This window comes from Oncorhynchus clarkii, chromosome 4 (assembly GCF_045791955.1).
Source record: "Oncorhynchus clarkii lewisi isolate Uvic-CL-2024 chromosome 4, UVic_Ocla_1.0, whole genome shotgun sequence".
Classification (NCBI taxonomy): domain Eukaryota; kingdom Metazoa; phylum Chordata; class Actinopteri; order Salmoniformes; family Salmonidae; genus Oncorhynchus; species Oncorhynchus clarkii.
The window spans coordinates 70,841,542-70,865,032 of NC_092150.1; the positions used below are offsets into that span (position 1 = coordinate 70,841,542).

Here is a 23,491-nt window from a genome sequence, read left to right on the forward strand (position 1 = left end):
CTACCAAGAGAATTCTCTTCGATTATAATCACAGCCGTATATATTCCCCCCCAAGCAGACACATTGATGGCTCTGAACAAACTTTATTTGACTCTTTGCAAACTGGAATCCATACATCCTGAGGCTGCATTCATTGTAGCTGGGGATTTTAACAAGGCTAATCTGAAAACAAGACTCCCTAAATTGTATCAGCATATCGATTGCGCAACCAGGGCTGGAAAAACCTTGGATCATTGTTATTCTAACTTCCGCGACGCATATAAGGCCCTGCCCCGCCCTCCTTTCGGAAAAGCTGACCACGACTCCATTTTGCTGATCCCTGCCTACAGACAGAAACTAAAACAAGAAGCTCCCACGCTGAGGTCTGTCCAACGCTGGTCCGACCAAGCTGATTCCACACTCCAAGACTGCTTCCATCACGTGGACTGGGATATGTTTCGTATTGCGTCAGATAACAACATTGACGAATACGCTGATTCGGTGTGCGAATTCATTAGAACGTGCGTTGAAGATGTCGTTCCCATAGCAACGATTAAAACATTCCCAAACCAGAAACCGTGGATTGATGGCAGCATTCGCGTGAAACTGAAAGCGCGGACCACTGCTTTTAATCAGGGCAAGGTGACTGGTAACATGACCGAATACAAACAGTGCAGCTATTCCCTCCGCAAGGCTATCAAACAAGCTAAGCGTCAGTATAGAGACAAAGTATAATCTCAATTCAACGGCTCAGACACAAGAGGTATGTGGCAGGGTCTACAGTCAATCACGGACTACAAGAAGAAAACCAGCCCAGTCACGGACCAGGATGTCTTGCTCCCAGGCAGACTAAATAACCTTTTTGCCCGCTTTGAGGACAATACAGTGCCACTGACACGGCCTGCAACGAAAACATGCGGACTCTCCTTCACTGCAGCCGAGGTGAGTAAAACATTTAAACGTGTTAACCCTCGCAAGGCTGCAGGCCCAGACGGCATCCCCAGCCGCGCCCTCAGAGCATGCGCAGACCAGCTGGCCGGTGTGTTTACGGACATATTCAATCAATCCCTATACCAGTCTGCTGTTCCCACATGCTTCAAGAGGGCCACCATTGTTCCTGTTCCCAAGAAAGCTAAGGTAACTGAGCTAAATGACTACCGCCCCATAGCACTCACTTCCGTCATCATGAAGTGCTTTGAGAGACTAGTCAAGGATCATATCACCTCCACCCTACCTGACACCCTAGACCCACTCCAATTTGCTTACCGCCCAAATAGGTCCACAGACGATGCAATCTCAACCACACTGCACACTGCCCTAACCCATCTGGACAAGAGGAATACCTATGTGAGAATGCTGTTCATCGACTACAGCTCGGCATTCAACACCATAGTACCCTCCAAGCTCGTCATCAAGCTCGAGACCCCTGGTCTCGACAACGCCCTGTGCAACTGGGTACTGGACTTCCTGACGGGCCGCCCCCAGGTGGTGAGGGTAGGCAACAACATCTCCACCTCGCTGATCCTCAACACTGGGGCCCCACGAGGGTGCGTTCTGAGCCCTCTCCTGTACTCCCTGTTCACCCACGACTGCGTGGCCACGCACGCCTCCAACTCAATCCTCAAGTTTGCGGACGACACAACAGTGGTAGGCTTGATTACCAACAACGACGAGACGGCCTACGGGGAGGAGGTGAGGGCCCTCGGAGTGTGGTGTCAGGAAAATAACCTCACACTCAACGTCAATAAAACTAAGGAGATGATTGTGGACTTCAGGAAACAGCAGAGGGATCACCCCCCTATCCACATTGATGGAACAGTAGTGGAGAGGGTAGTAAGTTTTAAGTTCCTCGGCATACACATCACAGACAAACTGAATTGGTCCACTCACACAGACAGCATCGTGAAGAAGGCGCAGCAGCGCCTCTTCAACCTCAGGAGGCTGAAGAAATTCGGCTTGTCACCAAAAGCACTCACAAACTTCTACAGATGCACAATCGAGAGCATCCTGGCGGGCTTTATCACCGCCTGGTACGGCAACTGCTCCGCCCACAACCGTAAGGCTCTCCAGAGGGTAGTGAGGTCTGCACAACGCATCACCGGGGGCAAACTACCTGCCCTCCAGGACACATACACCACCCGATGTTACAGGAAGGCCATAAAGATCATCAAGGACAACAACCACCCGAGCCACTGCCTGTTCACCCCGCTATCATCCAGAAGGCGAGGTCAGTACAGGTGCATCAAAGCTGGGACCGAGAGACTGAAAAACAGCTTCTATCTCAAGGCCATCAGACTGTTAAACAGCCACCACTAACATTGAGTGGCTGCTGCCAACACACTGACTCAACTCCAGCCACTTTAATAATGGGAATTGATGGGAAATGATGTAAAATATATCACTAGCCACTTTAAACAATGCTACCTAATATAATGTTTACATACCCTACATTATTCATCTCATATGTATACGTATATACTGTACTCTATATCATCTACTGCATCCTTATACATAATACATGTATCACTAGCCACTTTAACTATGCCACTGTTTACATACTCATCTCATATGTATATACTGTACTCGATACCATCTACTGTATCTTGCCTATGCTGCTCTGTACCATCACTCATCCATATATCTTTATGTACATATTCTTCATCCCCTTACATTGTGTATAAGACAGTAGTTTTGGAATTGTTAGTTAGATTACTTGTTGGTTATTACTGCATTGTCGGAACTAGAAGCACAAGCATTTCGCTACACTCGCATTAACATCTGCTAACCATGTGTATGTGACAAATAAAATTTGATTTGATTTGATCACCACCATTATAACCGTGGTCACTAACCTATGCAACATGAACAGCCATTGGAGCAAAATCCAAAGCCACTCTCTCGCACGCACTCTCCATTTTCCCTCTATCCCTTCTTTTCTCACTTTCTTCCCATCACTGTCAGATAATTCTGTAGTTCTTACCTCTTGGACGTCCTCCGGGTTCTTTCTGGAGATGATCTGAGCAGGAGAGAAAAAAAGGGGTTAGGATCAGCAAGCAAACTTAAGCACCACCATCATCATCGCCACCAAAAGTTGTTCATTGCACTACAGACTGAAAATGGGGACCCTGGATGGATGGGCCCTGTAGAACTGTAGTAGACATTCCCTGTTCTGCTGTGGAGAGCGGAGTCATTCACAGATAGCGGAGGAGGGTTCAGAGTTCTAGCCGCTTGACAATGAGGACATTATACAGCGACACAGTGGGGGAGCAGTGCACAAACGAGATGTCACCACACGAGCAGGGCACTCACTATACATACACACACCACAAAGGGGCAGCAACTCCAAGATCGCTGGATGAAGGAAAACAGTTTTATCAAAAGGCACACAGACAACCTAAACATTTGTTTGAGATACCTTCAATAAAGAGCCATCAGTATCATTGGAAAAAAATAACTGCTATACAGACATTATAGCATATTATAAACCGGGTGGTTCGATCCCTGAATGCTGATTGGCTGAAAGCCGTGGTATATCAGATCGTATACCATGGGTAAGAACAAAAATAACTTTTTTCTGTTTTACATGCATTAATTTTAAAAAAAACTTAAGATATCAGCTGCTAATTTTCAGATTTACACCACATAAACACAGCCATTTTCACTGGACTATCTGTTGCTGCCAAGTCATAATTTCCCTGGGGGTTAGCCTTGCAATAACCAAGTGGTGAGACACATAGCCCTCTATATTTAAATGTTTCAGGTACACTCTGATAGGTGTCTGGGTCACATACATTATCTTCTATTGTTTGTCCTCATGTGTCTGTTTTTCAGCATAGAGTACTCTGCAGCCACTTCGTGTGGACACCATGTGAGACCACACACACACAATAACAGTCTCTCTTCTTCACTTCATCCCTCTCCCTAAATCCTCTAGGTTATATCAGCGGTTTTGGTGAACACGTCCCTCATCTGAACTGGCTAACACAGAGGGCACTGCATTATAAAAGGTGAGAGGTCACTTCGTTGGGTCAAAAATAAGTATTATTAAAGAGATACTTTACATTGAAATACAGAGAGATGTAGTAGTCCCAGAGTTAAAGATCCAAGGTCAGTTTTGAATATCATCTCCTGATGATTATGATGACTGACTGTGTTAGAATAAAAAAACAAGGTAAATCATGCTCTCTCTCTATCCATCTGTCTCTCATTTGCAGGTATGTTTTGATGTGAGAGAGGAAGCCAGTCCCGTCATCGCCACTTAAGATAACCTTTGGGCCAACTGGGGGCCCAAGGCTGGTTAGGTGACACCACAATTGTGATGAACTGAGAGAATAAGGGTAGCACTGTAATTCATTAATCATATGCTGTCTGCCACCGTTCTTACCTCTTTCCCTTTCTGTCTTCTACACCTCTTTCCCCACCTCGTCTTTCTTTCTCGTTTTATAATGCACACCATATGTGCATTGAAGTACAGATTGAACTTGTATTTATAATATATTACAATTATCATAATTATAATGCATGTATTATGTATTTATAACACCTGGATAATGAACTTCTTTCAATAAAGCGTTTCACATTCTCCACTGGTTGAAATTAAGCATCTCATTGAAATACTATCCTGTGTCCTCAGATTAATGCAGATGAAGGGAGTTAGTTATGCATAGTTTTTTTCTGTATTTTTTTTTAACAAGTCAGCCTTTACTTAAATCATGTTTCTAGTCTATTGCATAGTTACAATATGTAATCATTGATGTCCCAGGAGCAGGAGTGGTAAACACTGTTGAAGTGTATAATTGTAATACATACATGCAGACACAGCTTCATTCAAATTATGGAGTTTGATAAGACTGAAAAAGAATGTCTCAGAAATTCATACCTGAACTGCACCTTTATTTGCAAAGGAAGAGTACATGATCAGTGAATATATTCAATGTACAGGCTACAATGTGGGAATCTCATGTGTGGTAATAACTACAGTACATATATAGGAGTACGTACAGTACGTATATAGGACTTGCATCCTTGGCACAAAGTTATTATATTCTACTCTATCCATAGGTTTCATTAGTGCCATTCAGACTTGAAGTTGATACAACAACTATGACAGCTGAGGTTCATAGATTGGTATGAATATTAACTCAGAAACTAACGTTTTAGTGTCCATACACAGACGGGCTACATACTGTAGCTAGCTACACATCCATAGGCATACAGTTATTTTTATCCTCCACAACACAATAAGCAAGTAAAAAGTTAGCTATCTATGTTACTTCAGCTGCATTGCAAGGCAAGCTTACACAATTGTACATTCAATTTGCAGTAAATGCTTTATCGAGCTAGATTCTTTACAGCCAGTTTCACAAGATGACAGCCTGGTTTGCTGGTTCTCTCAGGAGTCCCTAAAACATTAAACAAGACAAATTATAAATTAATTATCCTGTCATAACACTAGCTAGCTAGCTGGCTAATGTTAGCTAGTCAGCTAACTTGCTAAATAGCGATTTTCGTTAATGAACTTTATGACAAAAAAATATGCACAAATGTTTGTCTCTATATTAACATATTCCTCTCAATTGTCTTTTTTTTGCTTGACTCGTTATGACATAACTACTTACAGTTGGTTCCACCGTAATGTTTTGTCAGCCATCTTCACCCAGGGACGGGTGTCTCGTGTCAAATTCGTCATTGGAACCACTCGATATGATTGGGTCCCAAGGTTTTTATATGACGAAATACATAATGAGTGCTCTAACTCCCCATTGTAGTGTTCTGGAGCAATGATGCCGTGCTGCTGGGTACCTCTAAGTCCCGCAGTGCAAGCTCGCAACTTTTAAAGGAGGCAGGCCTGATCACCAACAACGATGAGACAGCCTATAGGGAGGTCAGAGAACTGGCAGTGTGGTGCAAGGACAACAACATCTCCCTCAATGTGAGCAAGACAAAGGAGCTGACCGTGGACTACAGAAAAAGGCGAGCTGAACAGGCCCCCATTAACATCGACAGGGCTGTAGTGGAGCGGGTCGAGCGTTTCAAGTTCCTTGGTGTCCACATCACCAACAAACTATCATGGTCCAAACACACCAAGACAGTCGTGAAGAGGGCAAAACCTTTTCCCCCTCAGGAGACTGAAAATATTTGGCATGCGTCCCCAGATGCTCACAAGGTTCTACAGCTGCACCATCAAGAGCATCCTGACTGGTTGCATCACCGCCTGGTATGGCAACTGCTAAGGCGCTACAGAGGGTAGCGCGAACAGCCCAGTACATCACTGGGGCCAAGCTTCCTGCCACCCAGGACCTATACAATAGGCCAGAGGAAAGCCAATAAAATTAGCAGAGACTCCAGTCATCCAAGTTATAGACTGTTTTCTCTGCTACCGCACGGCAAACGGTACCGGAGTGCCAAGTCTAGGACCAAAAGGCTCCTCAACAGCTTCTACCCCCAAGGTATATGACTGCTGAACAATTAATAAAATCGCCACCGGACAATTTACATTGACCCCCCCCCCCCCCTTTTGTACACTGCTGCTTCTCGCTGTTTATTATCTATGCATAGTCACTTCACCCCACCTACATGTACAAATTACCTCAACTAACGTGTACCCCCGCACACTGACTCGGTACCGGTGCCCCCTGTATATAGCCTTGTTACTTTGTATTACTTTTTGTTTTCATCTACTTGGTAAATATTTTCTTAACTCTTCTTGAACTGCACTGTTGGTTAAGGGCTTGTAAGCATTTCACGGTAAAGTCTAAACTTGCTGTACTCGGCACAGGTGACAAATAAAGTTTGTTTTGATTTTAGTGTTTTTCTGGGTAGCCTAAGTCCAAAGAGCGTAAAAAATGTTTTTAAAATTATTATTATTACTTTTCAGGTTAGAAAAACTCTAAGTTTTAACTTAAACCACTAAAACCAGATATAAAGTATGTAGAAAAGATAATGGACCTATATATTTTTTTTAACATAACATTTGAAAATGAACAATCACCAAAATAAACGCTAGACAGTCAGAGAGAATTGAAAATGCAAAAAAAAATATGAATTTAGCAATATTCATTTTATTATTATTGTCGAGCAAAAGAACAGCAATAGACATGGCAAAATGCAAATAATTACAGGAAACTAGCTTTAAAAATGCTACATTTTCTCTTAGCTGCATAGCAAAATGTGTAGAACTGCAGGAAATTAACTTAAAGATGTACTAAATATCTCAGCTCCATGGAGAAATGTATAGAATTACAGGAAATTGTCTTGAATGCAAAAGTCTCTACAGCGCAGCGCAAAGATGGGGTCTCAAATTCTCTCTAAAATGTAGCCGCCAACGACCAATTATGCTCATTGCCCTGCCCTCTGCCACGCCCCCTGTCACACCCACCAGCTAAGCCCATTTCTGATACAGAAAAAAACTGCAGCGGTGGGTATGGAAGCATCTATTTATTCATTCTTTCGGTCCCTCTCCTTAGAACATTGTGGGCAGACTGACGACTCATTCTGTCTGATAGTGTCCCAGTTTCAAAACCCTGTAGTGTTCTGACCTCCTGCACCACTCACAGTGACAGAGCCAGACAGACGAGGAAATGATATAACCCTTTCTCTCTCCCATCAGCACCTTTGTGACAAAAATCAACCCTTTTCATTTGTATGGGTGCGCATGTGTGACACTGAACTGGTTGTGTGGTATTGTAGCCATTGGAAAGACTTGATATGGTTCCCTTTGGAGAATAATCTCTGATAGTGCTAAAATCTGTGTTGCTGGGATGTGACCTTTCTGAATCTGATGTGAAATACAAACTAAAAGGTAGAGAGTCAACATATCTGGGTGTGGGTCTGGATGCAACAATGATGATTACTTTTGCACAATGGGTAACTTTGGGTCGTTGCCGTGGACTTCCATTCGCTAGACAATAAATTGCATAGACTGCAGTTTCTCTCATGCTGCATACGCACTTACTGAGACTGATTAGTAAAATGTATGCAACTAGATGCCCCAGTATCTGTGTATTAGAAATGTTGACGATGAATGAGTATGACGTGTCTCCTCTCTAACGCTCAGGAAGCTCTGATTGAAACTCCCATTAGACAGCTCTGCAAGCATCACAGCCAGTATGTACTTCCAAATAAAACTGTATAAGCACTCACGTCGCAAGGATTCTGAGGAGCTATAACCTTACTGCTAAGCACAGATCGAAAGTCTACAACAGCCCAACACATTAGAGGTGTCGAAGATCAGTGGTGTAAAGTACTTAAGTCATTTTTTAGTGGTATCTGTACTTTACCATTTATATTTTTGATAATTTTTACTTCACTGCATTCCAAAATAAAATGATGTACTTTTTAATCTATACATTTTCCCTGATACCCAAAAGTACTCGTTACATTTTGACTGGAAAATGTTCCAATTCACTTATCAAGAGAACATCCCTGGTTTTCTCTACTGCCTCTGATCTGACAGACTCACTAAACACAAATGCTTCATGTGTAAATTATGTGTTGGAGTGTGCCCCTGGCTATCCGTCAATAAAAATAAAATATGGTGCTGTCTGGTTTGCTTAAAAAAGGAATTTGAAATGGTTTATACTCTTACTTTTGATACTTATGTACATTTTAGCAATTCCGTTTACTTTTGATACTTAAGTATATTTAAAACCAAATACTTTTAGACTTTTACTCAAGTTGTATTTTACTGAGTGACTTTTACTTGAGTCATTTTCTATTAAGGTACTGTATCTTTACTTTTACTCAAGTATGACAATTTAGTAGTTTTTCCATCACTGCCAAAGAGGCATTTTTTCGGTTCATTTACCTTTTTGGAAGTACATACCAGCCATAACGGGAGTAAATTAAGATAGTTACTCAGAGAAACCCCATATTTGGTGAGTAACTAAAGTATTTTGACATTATAACGCATGCAGAGTTATCTAATGGGAATTTGAATGGGGGCTTCCTGGGCGTTAGAGGGGAGACACGTCATACTCATCGTCGACAGCTCTAAAGGCTTGCACAGATATTGGGGCAGCAGCAAGCTTATAAGTGGCAGCTTCTTACTGGTCTCATGATTGCACACTGTTCAGTTAGCTTTATTGTCAATAACAGTTAGTTAACTGACGTTAGCTAACTACCTAGTTAGCATATAGTGGTATGACAGAAGGTGGCATTCAATGTAATCTCCTCTCTTGATCTTGTTATCACCGAGTTTGGCTAACTATGGAGGCTTTCTATCTCCATTGTCAGACAAACGAGCTAGTTATTAGCTCGCGCAAGCTAGGCACTAGTTTGACAGCTAGTTAGTTAACGTTAGCTGAATAATGGGAGCAAGTTAGCAGGTGAACTGAAAAATGTCACATATAAGCAGCCAAAATAAGGTTTAAAACGTCGTTATTTATCAACTACAACATATCCGTATGAATAGTATTCGCAGTTGTAGCTACGACAGGATAAAACAACAATGATAACGTTAGCTAGCTAGCTGCTAACTAACGTCACTGTAGCTAGCTGTCAACAACACAGCCTCTGTCAACTTACCCTTGCAGTGACTTTGTACACTGTATAGCCTTTCTTGTGCTTTTTAGGGTCCGTAACAGTATAAAAACGTGCAAGTTCTCCTCGTTCCCGCTGCGATATCATTCTGATTGAAGCATAGCCATTAGCTAGCCAGCTGATTCCCAGTCTAAAAAGCCGGGGCTGCTTTGCTTCGTTCCAGATAGCCGATGCTACACAGAGATAGAACAATGAGCCAGATAATTCACCGGATGTATGAATGTGAAGTATCCGGTGGGCGTTTCCACTCACATCCAAATAATGGGACGAGAATAAACCCAACAACTGTGGTCAGCAGTGGGGGAATAAGGAGTGAGATGGATTTTTGCCGATATTCAGATAATTTTCTCATCGATGTTTCCGAAACTAAAATCTGTAACAAACAGAGTGGACTGCGTTTTATAGACTTTACCCTTTGCCAAAGTTTTTTTTAAATGTGTCGTTTAGGAGTGCCAGGTCGAATTGAGTTATTGCACACGCACACTTCAAAGTGGGCGTTCCCTAACGGAAATATGCGAATAAATGCCAATAGTAGTTCAGTAGTTCGTGCTTGTCTCTGCCCACCTCCTTGCTTGTTTTTCCCACTATGACAGATTTTTATAACTATCGTGGGTTAGTTATACAAATCTTTGGCTGCATATTGCAAAATGACACGCCGAAAGACCGGCTCCTCAAATTCATCTTCTTCTTCGGTACTATGGCAGTCTGCAAACAAAAGTTAGAGCTGCATTCCCACACCAACTGGACCAGGGATGAAGGGATAAGGGATACATTCACAAATTAAAAGTACATTCCATTACAGGAAGATAAAAAAAATAACAACATTATTTCACAAAAACTAAAAAGTATTATCAGGAAAAATATTCCCACTCCTTCGGTCATTTGATAACTCAAACTTCCCTACTCAGGCTGGGACTACTCGAGACAGTACTCCGTGGAGCTCTTCAGATGTGAAATCTTTGAATCCCAGATATTGTTTAGCTGCAGAAACAATGATGTTGATCTTTCTAGACTTATTTCAAACTTGAACAGTATCTACTACCATCTCATCTCCACACCACTCCTTCAGCTATTTCCACAGCCTCCACATAGGAGACCTGATGGATAGCCCTACCTTTTTTTATTTTATTTTATTTTTTATTTTAAAAAATTGGGATAGCCCTACCTACTGCGACCTTCTTCACCCTTACAGGTAGTCCCAATGTGGAGGTGCTTTCCATTGCATGTCCAGGCTGTCCAGCATAGCCACGCATTGAATACAATTATATTTGAACTTACTCTGTCGATTGTCTGTGGGGTTGGTTCTTAATCGGGTTCAAATTTGACAAAAAAACACTTGAAACCCGTGAACCCCAAGGGACTCGGATTAACAGAGGGGGCATTAATAACTTGGTTATTCCAGGAAGGATAGAGAGGAAGGCTCCACACCACTCTCTCTCTTGAGTATCTTATCTTTCTTCTGATGATCTCATTTTGCTCATTTGTAGCTTTGTTAAGTGTGTGTGTGTTTCCTATCCCTGTTCACTTCTCTCCCTGTAGGTTGTACAGACACTACCCCTTGACTACAACCCTTCTAATTTAGTGTATCCTGCTCGCACAACCCATGTGGAATTTCTAGTCCCCGGCAAAGTTTGGAACTGCCGATTTGCGGTCAAGAAGACTGAGTTAATCTCAGCCTATGTTGCCCATCAGTCCCTACACCTTTTGGCCCTGACAGAGACATGTATTACCCCAGAGAACACTGCTACTCCACCTGCTCTCTCGTCATCTGACTATGTGTTCTCTCATAGTCCGAGAGCATCTGATCATTGCGGGGGTTGGCACAGGGCTACTTATTTCTCTTAAGTGGAGATTTTCTATTTTCCCACTCTCACCTGTCTATCTCCTCATTTTAATTCCATGCTGTCACTGTCACGTGTCCACTCTATCGCCTACCAGGTTCCCTTGGAGAGTTAAATTCGCTTGACACCTTGATAAGCTGACTTCCTGACGATGGCTCACCACTCATACTGTACTGGTCGAATTCAACCAGCATGATTTTGATTAATTTCTTTCCCTTTTTTCTTTTGTACATTGAGACTTGGGGAGTTAAAATGTGGATGTGTCAAGTATGGGTGAGACGAGTGTTCAGGCTATGGGTGACACAATAGAGAATTACATTTCCCACAGAACCAATACCCAATTTCGAGCCAAATCCACCTTTTGTCCTCCCAGATACAGAAATCCCTTCCTAGAAACATACTGCAGATAGGTAGAAAAATATGTTTCTCAGATTTTCTTTCTAAAACGCAGTGTGGTGTCACTCTCTGCATATGTACGTGATTCTATGGACATGATTAACAGCCTCAGGACAATGCACAATATCAGTGTGGAGATGCTTATGGATTGCTTTGATGTTGAATCCCTGTATACTAATATCCCCCATCAGGGAGGCCTAGAAGCCATGGTACACCGTCTTAGTCAACGACCCACTGGTACACTGTCTTAGTCAACAACCCACTGGTACACCGTCTTAGTCAACGACCCACTGGTACACTGTCTTAGTCAACAACCCACTGGCACACTGTCTTAGTCAACGACCCACTGGCACACTGTCTTAGTCAACGACCCACTGGTACACTGTCTTAGTCAACGACCCACTGGTACACTGTCTTAGTCAACGACCCACTGGCACACTGTCTTAGTCAACGACCCACTGGTACACTGTCTTAGTCAACGATCCCCTGGTAAACTGTCTTAGTCAACGACCCCCTGGTACACTGTCTTAGGGAACGACCCACTGGTACACTCCCTAGCGCTAACTCTATTGTTGAACTTGCTGAGATTGTTCTGACTAAGAACTTTTTCATGTTTGAAAATGACATGTTCATTCAACAGAAGATAACTGCTATGGGTGGCAAAATGTCACTGAATTATGCCATGTATGTGGGGTTGTTTGAGTAGAATGTGATTTTCAGCCCTAACCATCCATTCTTGTGCCATATCAGACTCTGGAAACAAATTACATTTGTTCTATTCCAGGGAACAGCAGAGGAACTTCATCGATTCCACTCTTTCGTCAATACAAGCAGTGAACATTTTTATTTATTTATTTTATTTCACCTTTATTTAACCAGGTAGGCTAGTTGAGAACAATTTCTCATTTGCAACTGCGACCTGGCCAATATATAGCAAAGCAGTGTGACACAGACAACAACACAGAGTTACACATGGAGTAAACAATAACAAGTCAATAACACAATAAACAAGTCAATGACACAGTAGAAAAAAGAAAGTCTATACACAGTGTGTGCAAAAGGCATGAGGAGGTAAGGCAATACATAGGCCAAAGGAGCGACTAATTACAATTTAGCAGATTAACACTGGAGTGATAAATGAGCAGATGAACATGTGCAGGTAGAGATACTGGTGTGCAAAAGAGCAGAAAAGTAAATAAAATAAAAACAGTATGGGGATGAGGTAGGTGGATTGGGTGGGCTTTTTGAAATTCACCCTCACCTTTGATGCGCATGAAATATGTTTTCGTGACATTTTCATTAAGAGGGAGTGGGGTGGTTTTAGCCTGGATCTATACAGGGAGCCCTATGGACAGGAATTCCCTGTTACATGGAGACATCTTCCACCCTACACCCCCCCAGAAAAAGCCTCCCCATTAGCCAATACAGTCGCATACGCAGGATTTGTGGTACACAGAGTAACTATGACAAACAAGCCGACTATCAGGATGAGCGTTTCAGACAGCCGCCTTACCCAGAGGAATGGCTGCATGATGCAAGGGAACGTTATAAAAATATGACCCAGGATGACAGCCTCACACCCAAACCTCTCCGACTTCCTGACCAATGCGCTCAATGCTTCCTTCAATACTCCCCACTTGGTAAACAGTTCGACCACATCATTGGGGGAGCGTCTGAAGGTCTGATCTTCCACCAGAGCCACGTAGTACCTTTCTAGACAATGTGCAGGATGGTAACTATAGATGTGGCTGATGTAACCAGTGTAACTTTACGAACAAATGCACAATGTTCAATCACCCTATTACGGGCAAGGCCATTAAGATTAAGGGAATCATTACATGTCTCACATTAAAAAAATGGATATACCTGATTAAGTGTATTTGTGGTCTATGCTGTGTAGGAAAAACAAAACGAGCTCTGAAAACAAGGATAGCAAAACACAGGAGTAATATCAGGACTAGAGGTCGACCGATTAATCGGAATGGCCAATTAATTAGGACCGATATCAAGTTTTCATAACAATCGGTAATCTGCATTTTTGGAAACCAATTATGGCCGATTACATTGCACACCACGAAGAGACTGCTTGGCAGGCTGACTACCTGTTATGCGAGTGCAGCAAGAGCCAAGGTAAGTTGCTAGCTAGCATTAAACTTATCTTATAAAAACAATCAATCTTAACATAATCACTAGTTATCGACACATGGTTGATGACATTACTAGTTTATCTAGCTCGTCCTGCGTTGCATATAATCGATGCGGTACCTGTTAATTTATCATCGAATCACAGCCTACTTCGCCAAACGTGTGATGATTTAACAAGCGCATTCGCGAAAAAAGCATTGTCGTTGCACCAATGTGCACCTAACCATAAACATCAATGCCTTTCTTAAAATCAATACACATGTACTGTATATATTTCTAAACCTGCATATTTAGTTAATATTGCCTGCTAACATGAATTTCTTTTAACTAGAGAAATTGTGTCACTTCTCTTGCGTTCTGTGCAAGCAGTCAGGGTATGTGCAGCAGTTTGGGCCGCCTGGCTCATAGCGAACTGTGTGAAGACCATTTATTCCTAACAAAGACGGTAATTAATTTGCCGGAATTGTACATAATTATGACATAACGTTGAAGGTTGTGCAATGTAACAGCAATATTTAGACTTAGGGATGCCACCCGTTAGAACGGTTCAGTATTTCACTGAAAGAATAAACGTTTTGTTTTCAAAATGATAGTTTCCGGATTTTACCATATTAATGACCTAAGGCTCGTATTTCTGTGTGTTATATTATAATTAAGTCTATGATTTGATATTTGATAGAGCAGTCTGACTGAGCGGTGGTAGGCAGCAGCAGGTTTGTATGCATTCATTCAAACAGCACTTTCCTGCATTTGCCAGCAGCTCTTAGCACTGCTTCAAGCATTGCGCTGTTTATGACTTCAAGCCCTTTTAACTCTCGAGATTAGGCAATACTGGCAATACTATAGTGCCTATACAACATCCACATCCAATAGTCAAAGGTATAGGAAATACAAATGCTATAGAGAGAAATAGTCCTATAATTCCTATAACAACTACAACCTAAAACTTCTTACCTGGGAATATTGAAGACTGATGTTGAAAGGAACCACCAGCTTTCATATGTTCTCATGTTCTGAGCAAGGACCTTAAACGTTAGCTTTTTTACATGGCAAAATTTTACTTACTTTCTTCTCCAACACTTTGTTTTTGCATTATTTAAAGCAAATTGAACATGTTTCATTATTTTTTTGAGACTAAATAGATTTTATTGATGTATTAAGTTAAAATAAAAGTGTTCATTCAGCATTGTTGTAATTGTCATTATTACAAATATATATATAAAAATCGGCTGATTAATTGGTATCAGCTTTTTTGGTCCTCCAATAATCGGTACTGGTATCAGCGTTGAAGAATCATAATCGGTCGACCTCTAATCAGGACCCTTGACCAGAGAAACCCTACGGCTGCACATTTCATTGAGTCTCGTCACAACATTAGCTCTTTGAGATACATTGGCATCGAACATGTTTAGACGACTGGGGGGGGGGGGATACTGATCATCATTGAGAAGAGAATTGTATTGGATTCACCATGTGTACCATGTCTCCTAGAGGTCTGAACCAAGGGTTTGATATCAGACCATTTCTTACATCAATATGTCACTTTGATTTGTCTTGCCATCCACTTGGTATTTTTTTAAATATATATTATTTTCTGGAACTACTACATGTACACATCTCATTGTTATTAAATTATTAGAGATGCACAAATAGTTATTGCACCTGTAACCGATGTGAAATGGCTAGCTAGTTAGCAGTGGTGCGCGCTAATAGCGTTTCCATCGGGGTCGCTCTGAGGACCTTGAAGTAGTTGTTCCCCTTGCTCGCTCCACAAAAGGGCCGCGGCTTTTTGTGGAGAGATGGGTAACGATGCTTCGAGGGTGACTGTTGATGTGTGCCTATTTCGAGCCCTTTTAGGGGCGAGGAGAGGGACGGAAGCTATACTGTTACACACCCACCATGCGTCATGTCCGCAATGGTCATGTAAGGTGAAATGTGTACCTGTATATTTTGGGATGGGAGCACTCAGTTTGTTGGACCAGACAAAGATCTGTTTCGGATCGGAACGTTGTCAGTAAACCGGTGAATTGGGGGCTTTAACAGTGTGCGGGCCTTCTTGTTCCATACTTTGACCTCACTCTTTCCCAGTCCCCGACCACTCACAAGGCAGGCAATATGCTTGACCTCATCTTTACTAGAGGCTGTTCACCTACTAATCTCACTGCAACCCCCCTCCAGGTCTTTGATCACTACTTTGTTTATTTTTCTCTCCATTTCTCCTCCAACTCTACCCACTCAGCCCCTACCCAGATGGTGATGCACCATCGCAATCTTTCCTCTCTCTCTCCCACTACGCTCCACTTCTATCCTATAATTTCTCCCTTCTGCTAAATCCTTCTCCCTACTGTCTCTGCCTCTTCGATCCTACTCTCCTCCCTTTCCGCATCCTTTGACTCTCACTGTCCTCTTTCCTCCCGACTGGCTCGGTCCTCCCCTACTGCTCCGTGGCTGAGTAACTCATTAAGTACTCACAGAACAGGGCTGCAGTCATCTGAGCGGAATTGGCGGAAAACTCCATTTCCGGAGGACCTATCATCCTTCCACTCCCTCCTCTTCCTCTGTATTTACCGCTAAAGCCGCTTTCTATCAATCAACATTTCAAGCCTCTGCCTCCACCCTGGGAAACTGTTCTCCAGGGGTTGGAACCGGTTCAGGGAACAGAACCGAAAACCAATTTTTTCGAGGACAGGATCAGCACTGGAAATTAAAGTGATAAACACTGTTCCAGAAAATAACATTTATTTTAAAAGCAAGGAAACCAGTTAGTCACTCTGTCACTCAGAAACGTATTCCAGTGTCTTATTCCAGCATAGTCTACTAGCCTACTACTGACGTTACAAGCGTGATTCAGAAATTAAGGAGAGAGATTTTTTGTTGTTGTTGAAAAGAATGGATTAACTTTTTCAACGCTGGTTGAGTATACTACATTTCACATTGGATTTATTAACTTCAAAAAGTGCACACACAAGCTTGTTAGCTATCTATCTAGTTTTGGTCCATCATTAAGCCAACTCTCTGAAGTTCAATGACATTCAACATTCTTTCATAGAAGCCGGTCCTACGTAGGTATAACTCTGTGGGCGCAATTCAGATAATGCATTTCATAACAACAAGATAACCTCCATCCTCTCTCACTCTCTCCCCACTGCAAAATTTCAGTCACATCTCTTGCCCTGCACTTCTCTATCCAATGCATGTAAATAGCTTGCCCGCTCCATAGCAAGCTGCTCTATCTGTACTGATTGTGAAATAATTTAATGTTGAGTTAAATGTTTAAAAAAATATTAAAAAATAACAGAAAGGAACAATTTAACTTGTCAATTTTGGGGGTTTGAACCGGTTCAGAACTTTGTTTTGGTGTTTGGAACAATGGAACGAAACAAAAAAATATAGAATTATGTTTAGAACTAAACGATTGGAAAATAATTTTGGTTCCAACCCCTGCTCTTCTCCACTTTTTCCTCCTTAATCCTCCATCTCTCAGTCCATCTCTCAGTCCTACTGAGTCCACTGGTCTCACTCACACAGTACTACCTTACACCTTGACCTCTTTCTCCCCAGATTAAATTCTGTGACTAGTGAAGTCTGGCCGCCCGACAACCTGCCCCCATCCCCTCCTGCCTTCTCCAGACCTCTCTGCAGACCTTCTCATTTCCCTTATCAACTCATCCCTGACCATTCCCTGCGTCCCCTCTGACTTCAAGATGGTCAAAGCCGCTTCCCTCTTCAAGAAACCAACACTCAACCCATATGACATGAAAAACTATAGACCATTATCCCTTATTTATTTTCTTTCCAAAACACTTCAGTGTGTTGTCTATGACCAACTCCTTTGTTATGTCTCTCAGAATGATCTTCTTCACCTTAACCAGTCAGGCTTCAAGGAGGCTCACTCAACTGACACCCCTCTCCATTGTGTCACAGAGGCTTTCCGCTCTACCAAAGCTGACTCTCTCTCCTCTGTTCTCATCCTCCTAGATATATCCACTGCCTCTCCACCGTTATCCATCAGATCCTCCTCTCCACCCTCTCAGGACTGGGCATCTCATCTCATCCTGTGTCTGCACCATGGGTTCGTACTACAGGGCTCGGTTCTAGGCCCTCTCCTCTTTACACCAAGTCACTCGGCTTGATCATATCCTCACATGTCCTCTCCTATCATTGCTATGCAGAAAACACTCTACTACTTTTCTCATCCTCCCTTTCTGATACTCAGGTAGCAACACACGTCTCTACGTGCCTGCCAAACATCTCAGCTTGGATGTCAGCCCACCACCTCAAGCTCAACCTCGATAAGACAGAGCTCCTCTTCAATGCCACCGTGGGGAGGCAGGACTAGCTAGTAGCAGTAGCTAGCATGCCTTGGCAAGTTAGCTAGTCTGGTTAACATGCTATGCAGTGTTTATCTAACCTTGTCTCAACAGTCTCATAGAACCAGATCACTGAGGCGAGCCGGACCCTTCTTTGACCAAGTCTGGGAAATGAGGAAAGTGGAGCTTTACCAAGGCAAGCACAGAAGGCAGGGAGTCCCCACCGAACCCGGCCGACCTCTCCCTTCAAGAGTAGCCTCCCGCAACCGGCGACAATGCGCACAAGACCCAGGTTGAGCGAGAGCAGCTTCTGCATGCAACAAGCCCAGGCTAAACAAGACATTTGATCTGACCAAAGACCCAAATCCATCCCGCATCCCACAACTCAGCCGAGGTACAGGCCTCCGGGAGAGGACGGTCACTATTGGAAACACCAATCAGCCGGTGAGAATGTGCACGTGAACTGGTTCAAGCAAGGGCAGCCTGAGCATGCACCAAGCCGAGACATACAAAACAACAAACATGAGTATATTTTGTTGATATGGTGTAACCGCATGACCGGGCGCATGGTCCCTAACCTGAACCCGGTTTGTTGGCTTTTGCCGTTTCGTTCGCGTTAGCCATCTCACTCATTGCTATAGCCAGGCGTAGCAACCTGAATAATTAACTAATTGGTTTGTAGATAGGAAACTACGAAAACAAAATACAAACTCTAGCACGGAACATCCAAAGGGGTGCTCAACCACAAAAGGAGAGTTCAGTTGGAGCAAAGTATGATAAACAAGCAGTCTAAGTAATTGAATTGTTCTGCTCAGCTCAATGTGAAGAGCAAAATTGAAGGAATGAATCAGAGCCTAAGTGTTAACACCTGTGGAAGGCGGGGCTTCTAGCGAGGCACGGCTTTCATTGGCCTTGTCAGGCTTGATTGTAAGTTCTTCAGTCAAGCTCGTGAGAATGAGACTCAGCGTTCTATTGAGGTAGCCTAGCGGTGAAGAGTGTTGGGACAGTAACACTGGTTCGAATCCCTGGGACGACATGGTGGAAAAATATGCTGTTCTCCCAATAGCGACTGCTCCCTGGGCATCAATGACGTGGACGTGGATTAAGGCAGCCCCCATAACTTTCTGATTCAGAGGGGTTGGGTTAAATGTGGAAAACACATTTCGGTTGAAGGCATTCAGTTGTGCGTCTGACTAGGTATCCCCTTTCCCCTGAAAGTAAGGGAATACCCCCCTGAATTGTACAAAAATGAATGGCAAGATATTGGCATTGGACAAACCATGTACACGATGTCCAATACCACCCAAAGCGGCGTTGATTCGTGCAAAGTATATGGCAAATGCCATATGGCAATTGCCAATTGTAACACCTCAAAGATCCAACAGGGGGCGAGTGCGCTCCACCTGGGTTTTTCATATTGGAAATGCAACCCAAGTCAACATCCAAAAGAAAAATTTTGAAAAAAGGATATTTTTTTCAAAAACTTTTCACCCCTTAAAAAAGTGCTTTCTGGGCCTTTTTTCGAAATTCTTTCGCTTTTTTTGTCAATTACACATGTGTAAGAACTGTATGATTATACTTTTGTCCAATTTTGATATCAAATTTTTTTTTTTTTAATTACATGCGCATAAGGCATATGTTTTGTCCATTTGCAATATGATTTCATAGGAAGTCAAAAGTCAAAAGTCAAAAATGTCAAAATTTGGTAAAAAACTTCACACATCCTTAAAAAAGTGCTTTCTGGACCGTTTTTCAAAATTCTTTCAATTTTTATGTCAATTACACATGTATAAGAACTTTATCAACATACTTTAGTCATACTTTATTATCATTTTTTTTTTTTACTAGTGCATAAGGCATATGTTTTGTCCATTTGCAATATGATTTAATAGGATGTCAAAAGTCGAAAATTTGATTTTTTTTTTAAACTTTAAAAACTAAAAAAAGTGCTTTCTGGACCGTTTTTCGAAATTGTTTCGATTTTAAGACAATTAATCATGTGTAAGAAGTGTATAAATATACTTTTGTAAAATGTTATTATCATAATTTTATTTTTTTTACTTGTGCATAAGGAATATGATTTGTCCATTTGCAATATGATTTCATAGGAAGTCAAAAGTCAAAGTCAAAAGTAAATTTTTTGGGGGGCCAAAATTGACTGAACTGATGAACTCGGGACGGCCGGGCAGTGATAGTTGTTCATTTCCATCACTCGTTGTGTTGATTTCATCATGTCCATTTGCAATATGTTTTTTCACTATAGAATCATATTGCAAATGCGCGTGCAACTGGTAACCGGGAAAAAAAAAATGATGATTTCATTATGTCCATTTGTTTATGTTTCCTTACTTTTTCAAAGTCACTGTGCATTTGCAATATGTTTTACCATCACGAATTTGTCATGCTCAAAATTCAAACTATACTTTGCTCAAACTATACCTTTGTCAACTTGTATTATCATAATTTTTTTTTGTTTTACTTGTGCATAAGGCATATGTTTTGTCCATTTGCAATATGATGTCATAGGAAGTCAAAAGTCAAAGTCAAAAGTAACGATTTTCCTCCGTGCAACTGGTGATCTGAAATGTGCAACTGGTGATCTGAAATGTGCAACTGGTGATCTGAAATGTGCAACTGGTAACCCAAAAAAAAATAATTTGATTCTATGTTTCCTTACTTTTTCAAAGTCACTGTGCATTTGCAATATGTTTTAATGGGCAGGTACCATCACGAATTTGTCATGCTATAAAAATCCTGCAGGAATGTGAAATTGACTGGCCCGATGAACTCGGGATGGCTTTGCAGTGATTCTGGGTCATCTCAATCGCTCGTTTGGGTTGATTTCAGAATGTCGCTTTTGGTGATGTTTTTTCACTATAGAATCATATTGCAAATGCACGTGCAACTGGTCACCCAAAAAAAAAAATTTTGGATTTTTTTTGTTTATGTTTCCTTACTTTTTCAAAGTCACTGTGCATTTGCAATATGTTTCAATGGGCAGGTACCATCACGAATTGGTCATGCTATAAAAATCCTGCAGGAATGTGAAATTGACTACCCCGATGAACTCGGGATGGCTTTGCAGTGATTCTGGGTCATCTCAATTGCTCGTTTGGGTTGATTTCAGAATGTCGCTTTTGGTGATGTTTTTTCACTATAGAATCATATTGCAAATGCACGTGCAACTGGTCACCCAAAAAAAAAATGTTTTGATTTTTTTTGTTTATGTTTCCTTACTTTTTCAAAGTCACTGTGCATTTGCAATATGTTTTTTCACTATAGAATCATATTGCAAATGAACGTGCAACTGGTCACCCAAAAATAAAAATTTTGGATTTTTTTTGTTTATGTTTCCTTACTTTTTCAAAGTCACTGTGCATTTGCAATATGTTTTTTCACTATAGAATCATATTGCAAATGCACGTGCAACTGGTCACCCCCCAAAAAAAAAATTCGATTTTTTTTGTTTATGTTTCCTTACTTTTTCAAAGTCACTGTGCATTTGCAATATGTTTCAATGGGCAGGTACCATCACGAATTGGTCATGCTATAAAAATCCTGCAGGAATGTGAAATTGACTGGCCCGATGAACTCGGGATGGCTTTGCAGTGATTCTGGTTCATCTCAATCGCTCGTTAGGGTTGATTTCAGAATGTCGCTTTTGGTGATGGTACCTCACTGTTTAAACATATTGCAAATGTACAAGAGTCAAGTGGACAATAGTCCATCAGTCAATTAGATATCATTCTGACACCAAACTGATACAAACTGACACCAAACCCACTTTTTCCAACTCGTTTAGTAGCCAACTATTACATACTTCAGAGCTGGCCCAAAATTCACAACGCCTTGGGTTCAAACCATAAAAAAACCATAAAACACGTAGTTACGTTCTAGCTGCGGGTCCATTTCTTAAGTTATGTGTTGGCCTAGCTGAGGCGACCCCGAATCCCAAGTTTCGGCTCGATAGGTCATTTGGTGTCCGAGAAAAACCCTAATTGGTGCTGAAAATCCACTATTTTCCATGACTTGCTACGGGGTCCTTGAACGAGCTATCGGACAGAAACGTCGGGGTCCGTCTCTATGGGCCGAGCCGGTTTCAATGCACCTAGCCTTGCGTCTCTGAGACTTTTCTAAACGTCGTCATTTTCGTAATGGTCAAAATGAATTGAAGGTATTGCAAATGTACGAGGCTGTTTCTCGGTCCGAGAACCGTCTAGAGCCACGTAACTCACCACGCACCATCGACCGGAGGTCTAGAACAGGTTTCTAAAGTTTCGGAACTCTAGGTCTGACGGTTCTTTTTTAGCTCGAACAAAGCTAACTATTGCAGCCACTGTCTGTCTCTACGCACCCCAATACGTCCCTCCATTCAAGTTGTGTTTTAGTGTGATTTTTTTTTCCTTTGAATTTTTTTGGGAAAAATGACTGATTTACAGTTCATGGGGGTTGCCTAATCACATATATGAAGTTTTGGACAGATCAGACTTTTTTAACCCTTTGAAACAGCCCCTGAGACACCAATTATGGCACTTCCGGTTGGCACAGGAAGCTATAAATCACCACATATCCTCATTGGGGTATGCTGTTACAGAATCCTGAGTTTTAAGTCTTTACGTTAACAACTGAGTTATTTACGGAGGGTTTAGTATATGTGTGTTATTTCAGAAAATCATAGAAAATCACAGAAATCTCGCAGAGCTCCGCAGCACACTTTAAAAAGATTCGTATGAACACCCTGCAACTGGATCTGTAACCGTTGGAAAAAAAAACACCTATTTGTGACCATCGCCAAGTTGTCATTGTTCCGTTTCTCTTAAATGACGATAGATAAATGGCTGGTTCTTTTTTTATTGACACAGGAGGCTCCTTGACTTTGACCTGAAGTGGAAAAATAATTTCTCTATTTCCATTTAGGACCTTTAATCCCAGAAAAACGGCCATAACTCAAAAACCGTCGAGGCCTAGACGCCATCTTGTTCGGGGCCAACTGCCCATTATGCCAAACCTACGCTCACCAAGTTTCGGCTTCGAAATATTTTCCGTTTTCGAGATAAGGCCCCGTCGTGATTCGTGATGTTTTGCCAAATTGCCATATGATTCCGTATGCCCTCTTGTGGGAAATTCCGGGATAGCGGAAAAACGGTCAAAAACTTGTTTATTTTATAAAACGGAAACCGAATGTCCGACAAAGTTCATTTGATGACTTCCCGGTAGGTCTGGCCCTACCGCACGGCCCGACGCCGACCGCGAATTTTACAAACGATTTCGGACGTCTAG

The 23,491-nt window shown here is 41.9% G+C and overlaps 1 protein-coding gene across 1 annotated transcript in view; it reads right to left on the reverse strand.

Annotated features, from left to right (window-relative positions):
* Positions 1 to 9,731, reverse strand: part of LOC139407247 (ribosomal protein S6 kinase polypeptide 1) — a 53,534-nt gene extending 43,803 nt beyond the window's left edge. The window contains exons 1-2 of the mRNA XM_071150851.1: positions 9,505 to 9,731; positions 2,960 to 2,995 (exon numbers count right to left, since the gene is read on the reverse strand). Of these exons, the coding sequence (XP_071006952.1) occupies positions 2,960 to 2,995; positions 9,505 to 9,606 (138 nt within the window). The 5' untranslated portion in view covers positions 9,607 to 9,731. The remainder of the gene's footprint in view (positions 1 to 2,959; positions 2,996 to 9,504) is intronic.
* Positions 9,732 to 23,491: the final 13,760 nt, after the last annotated feature.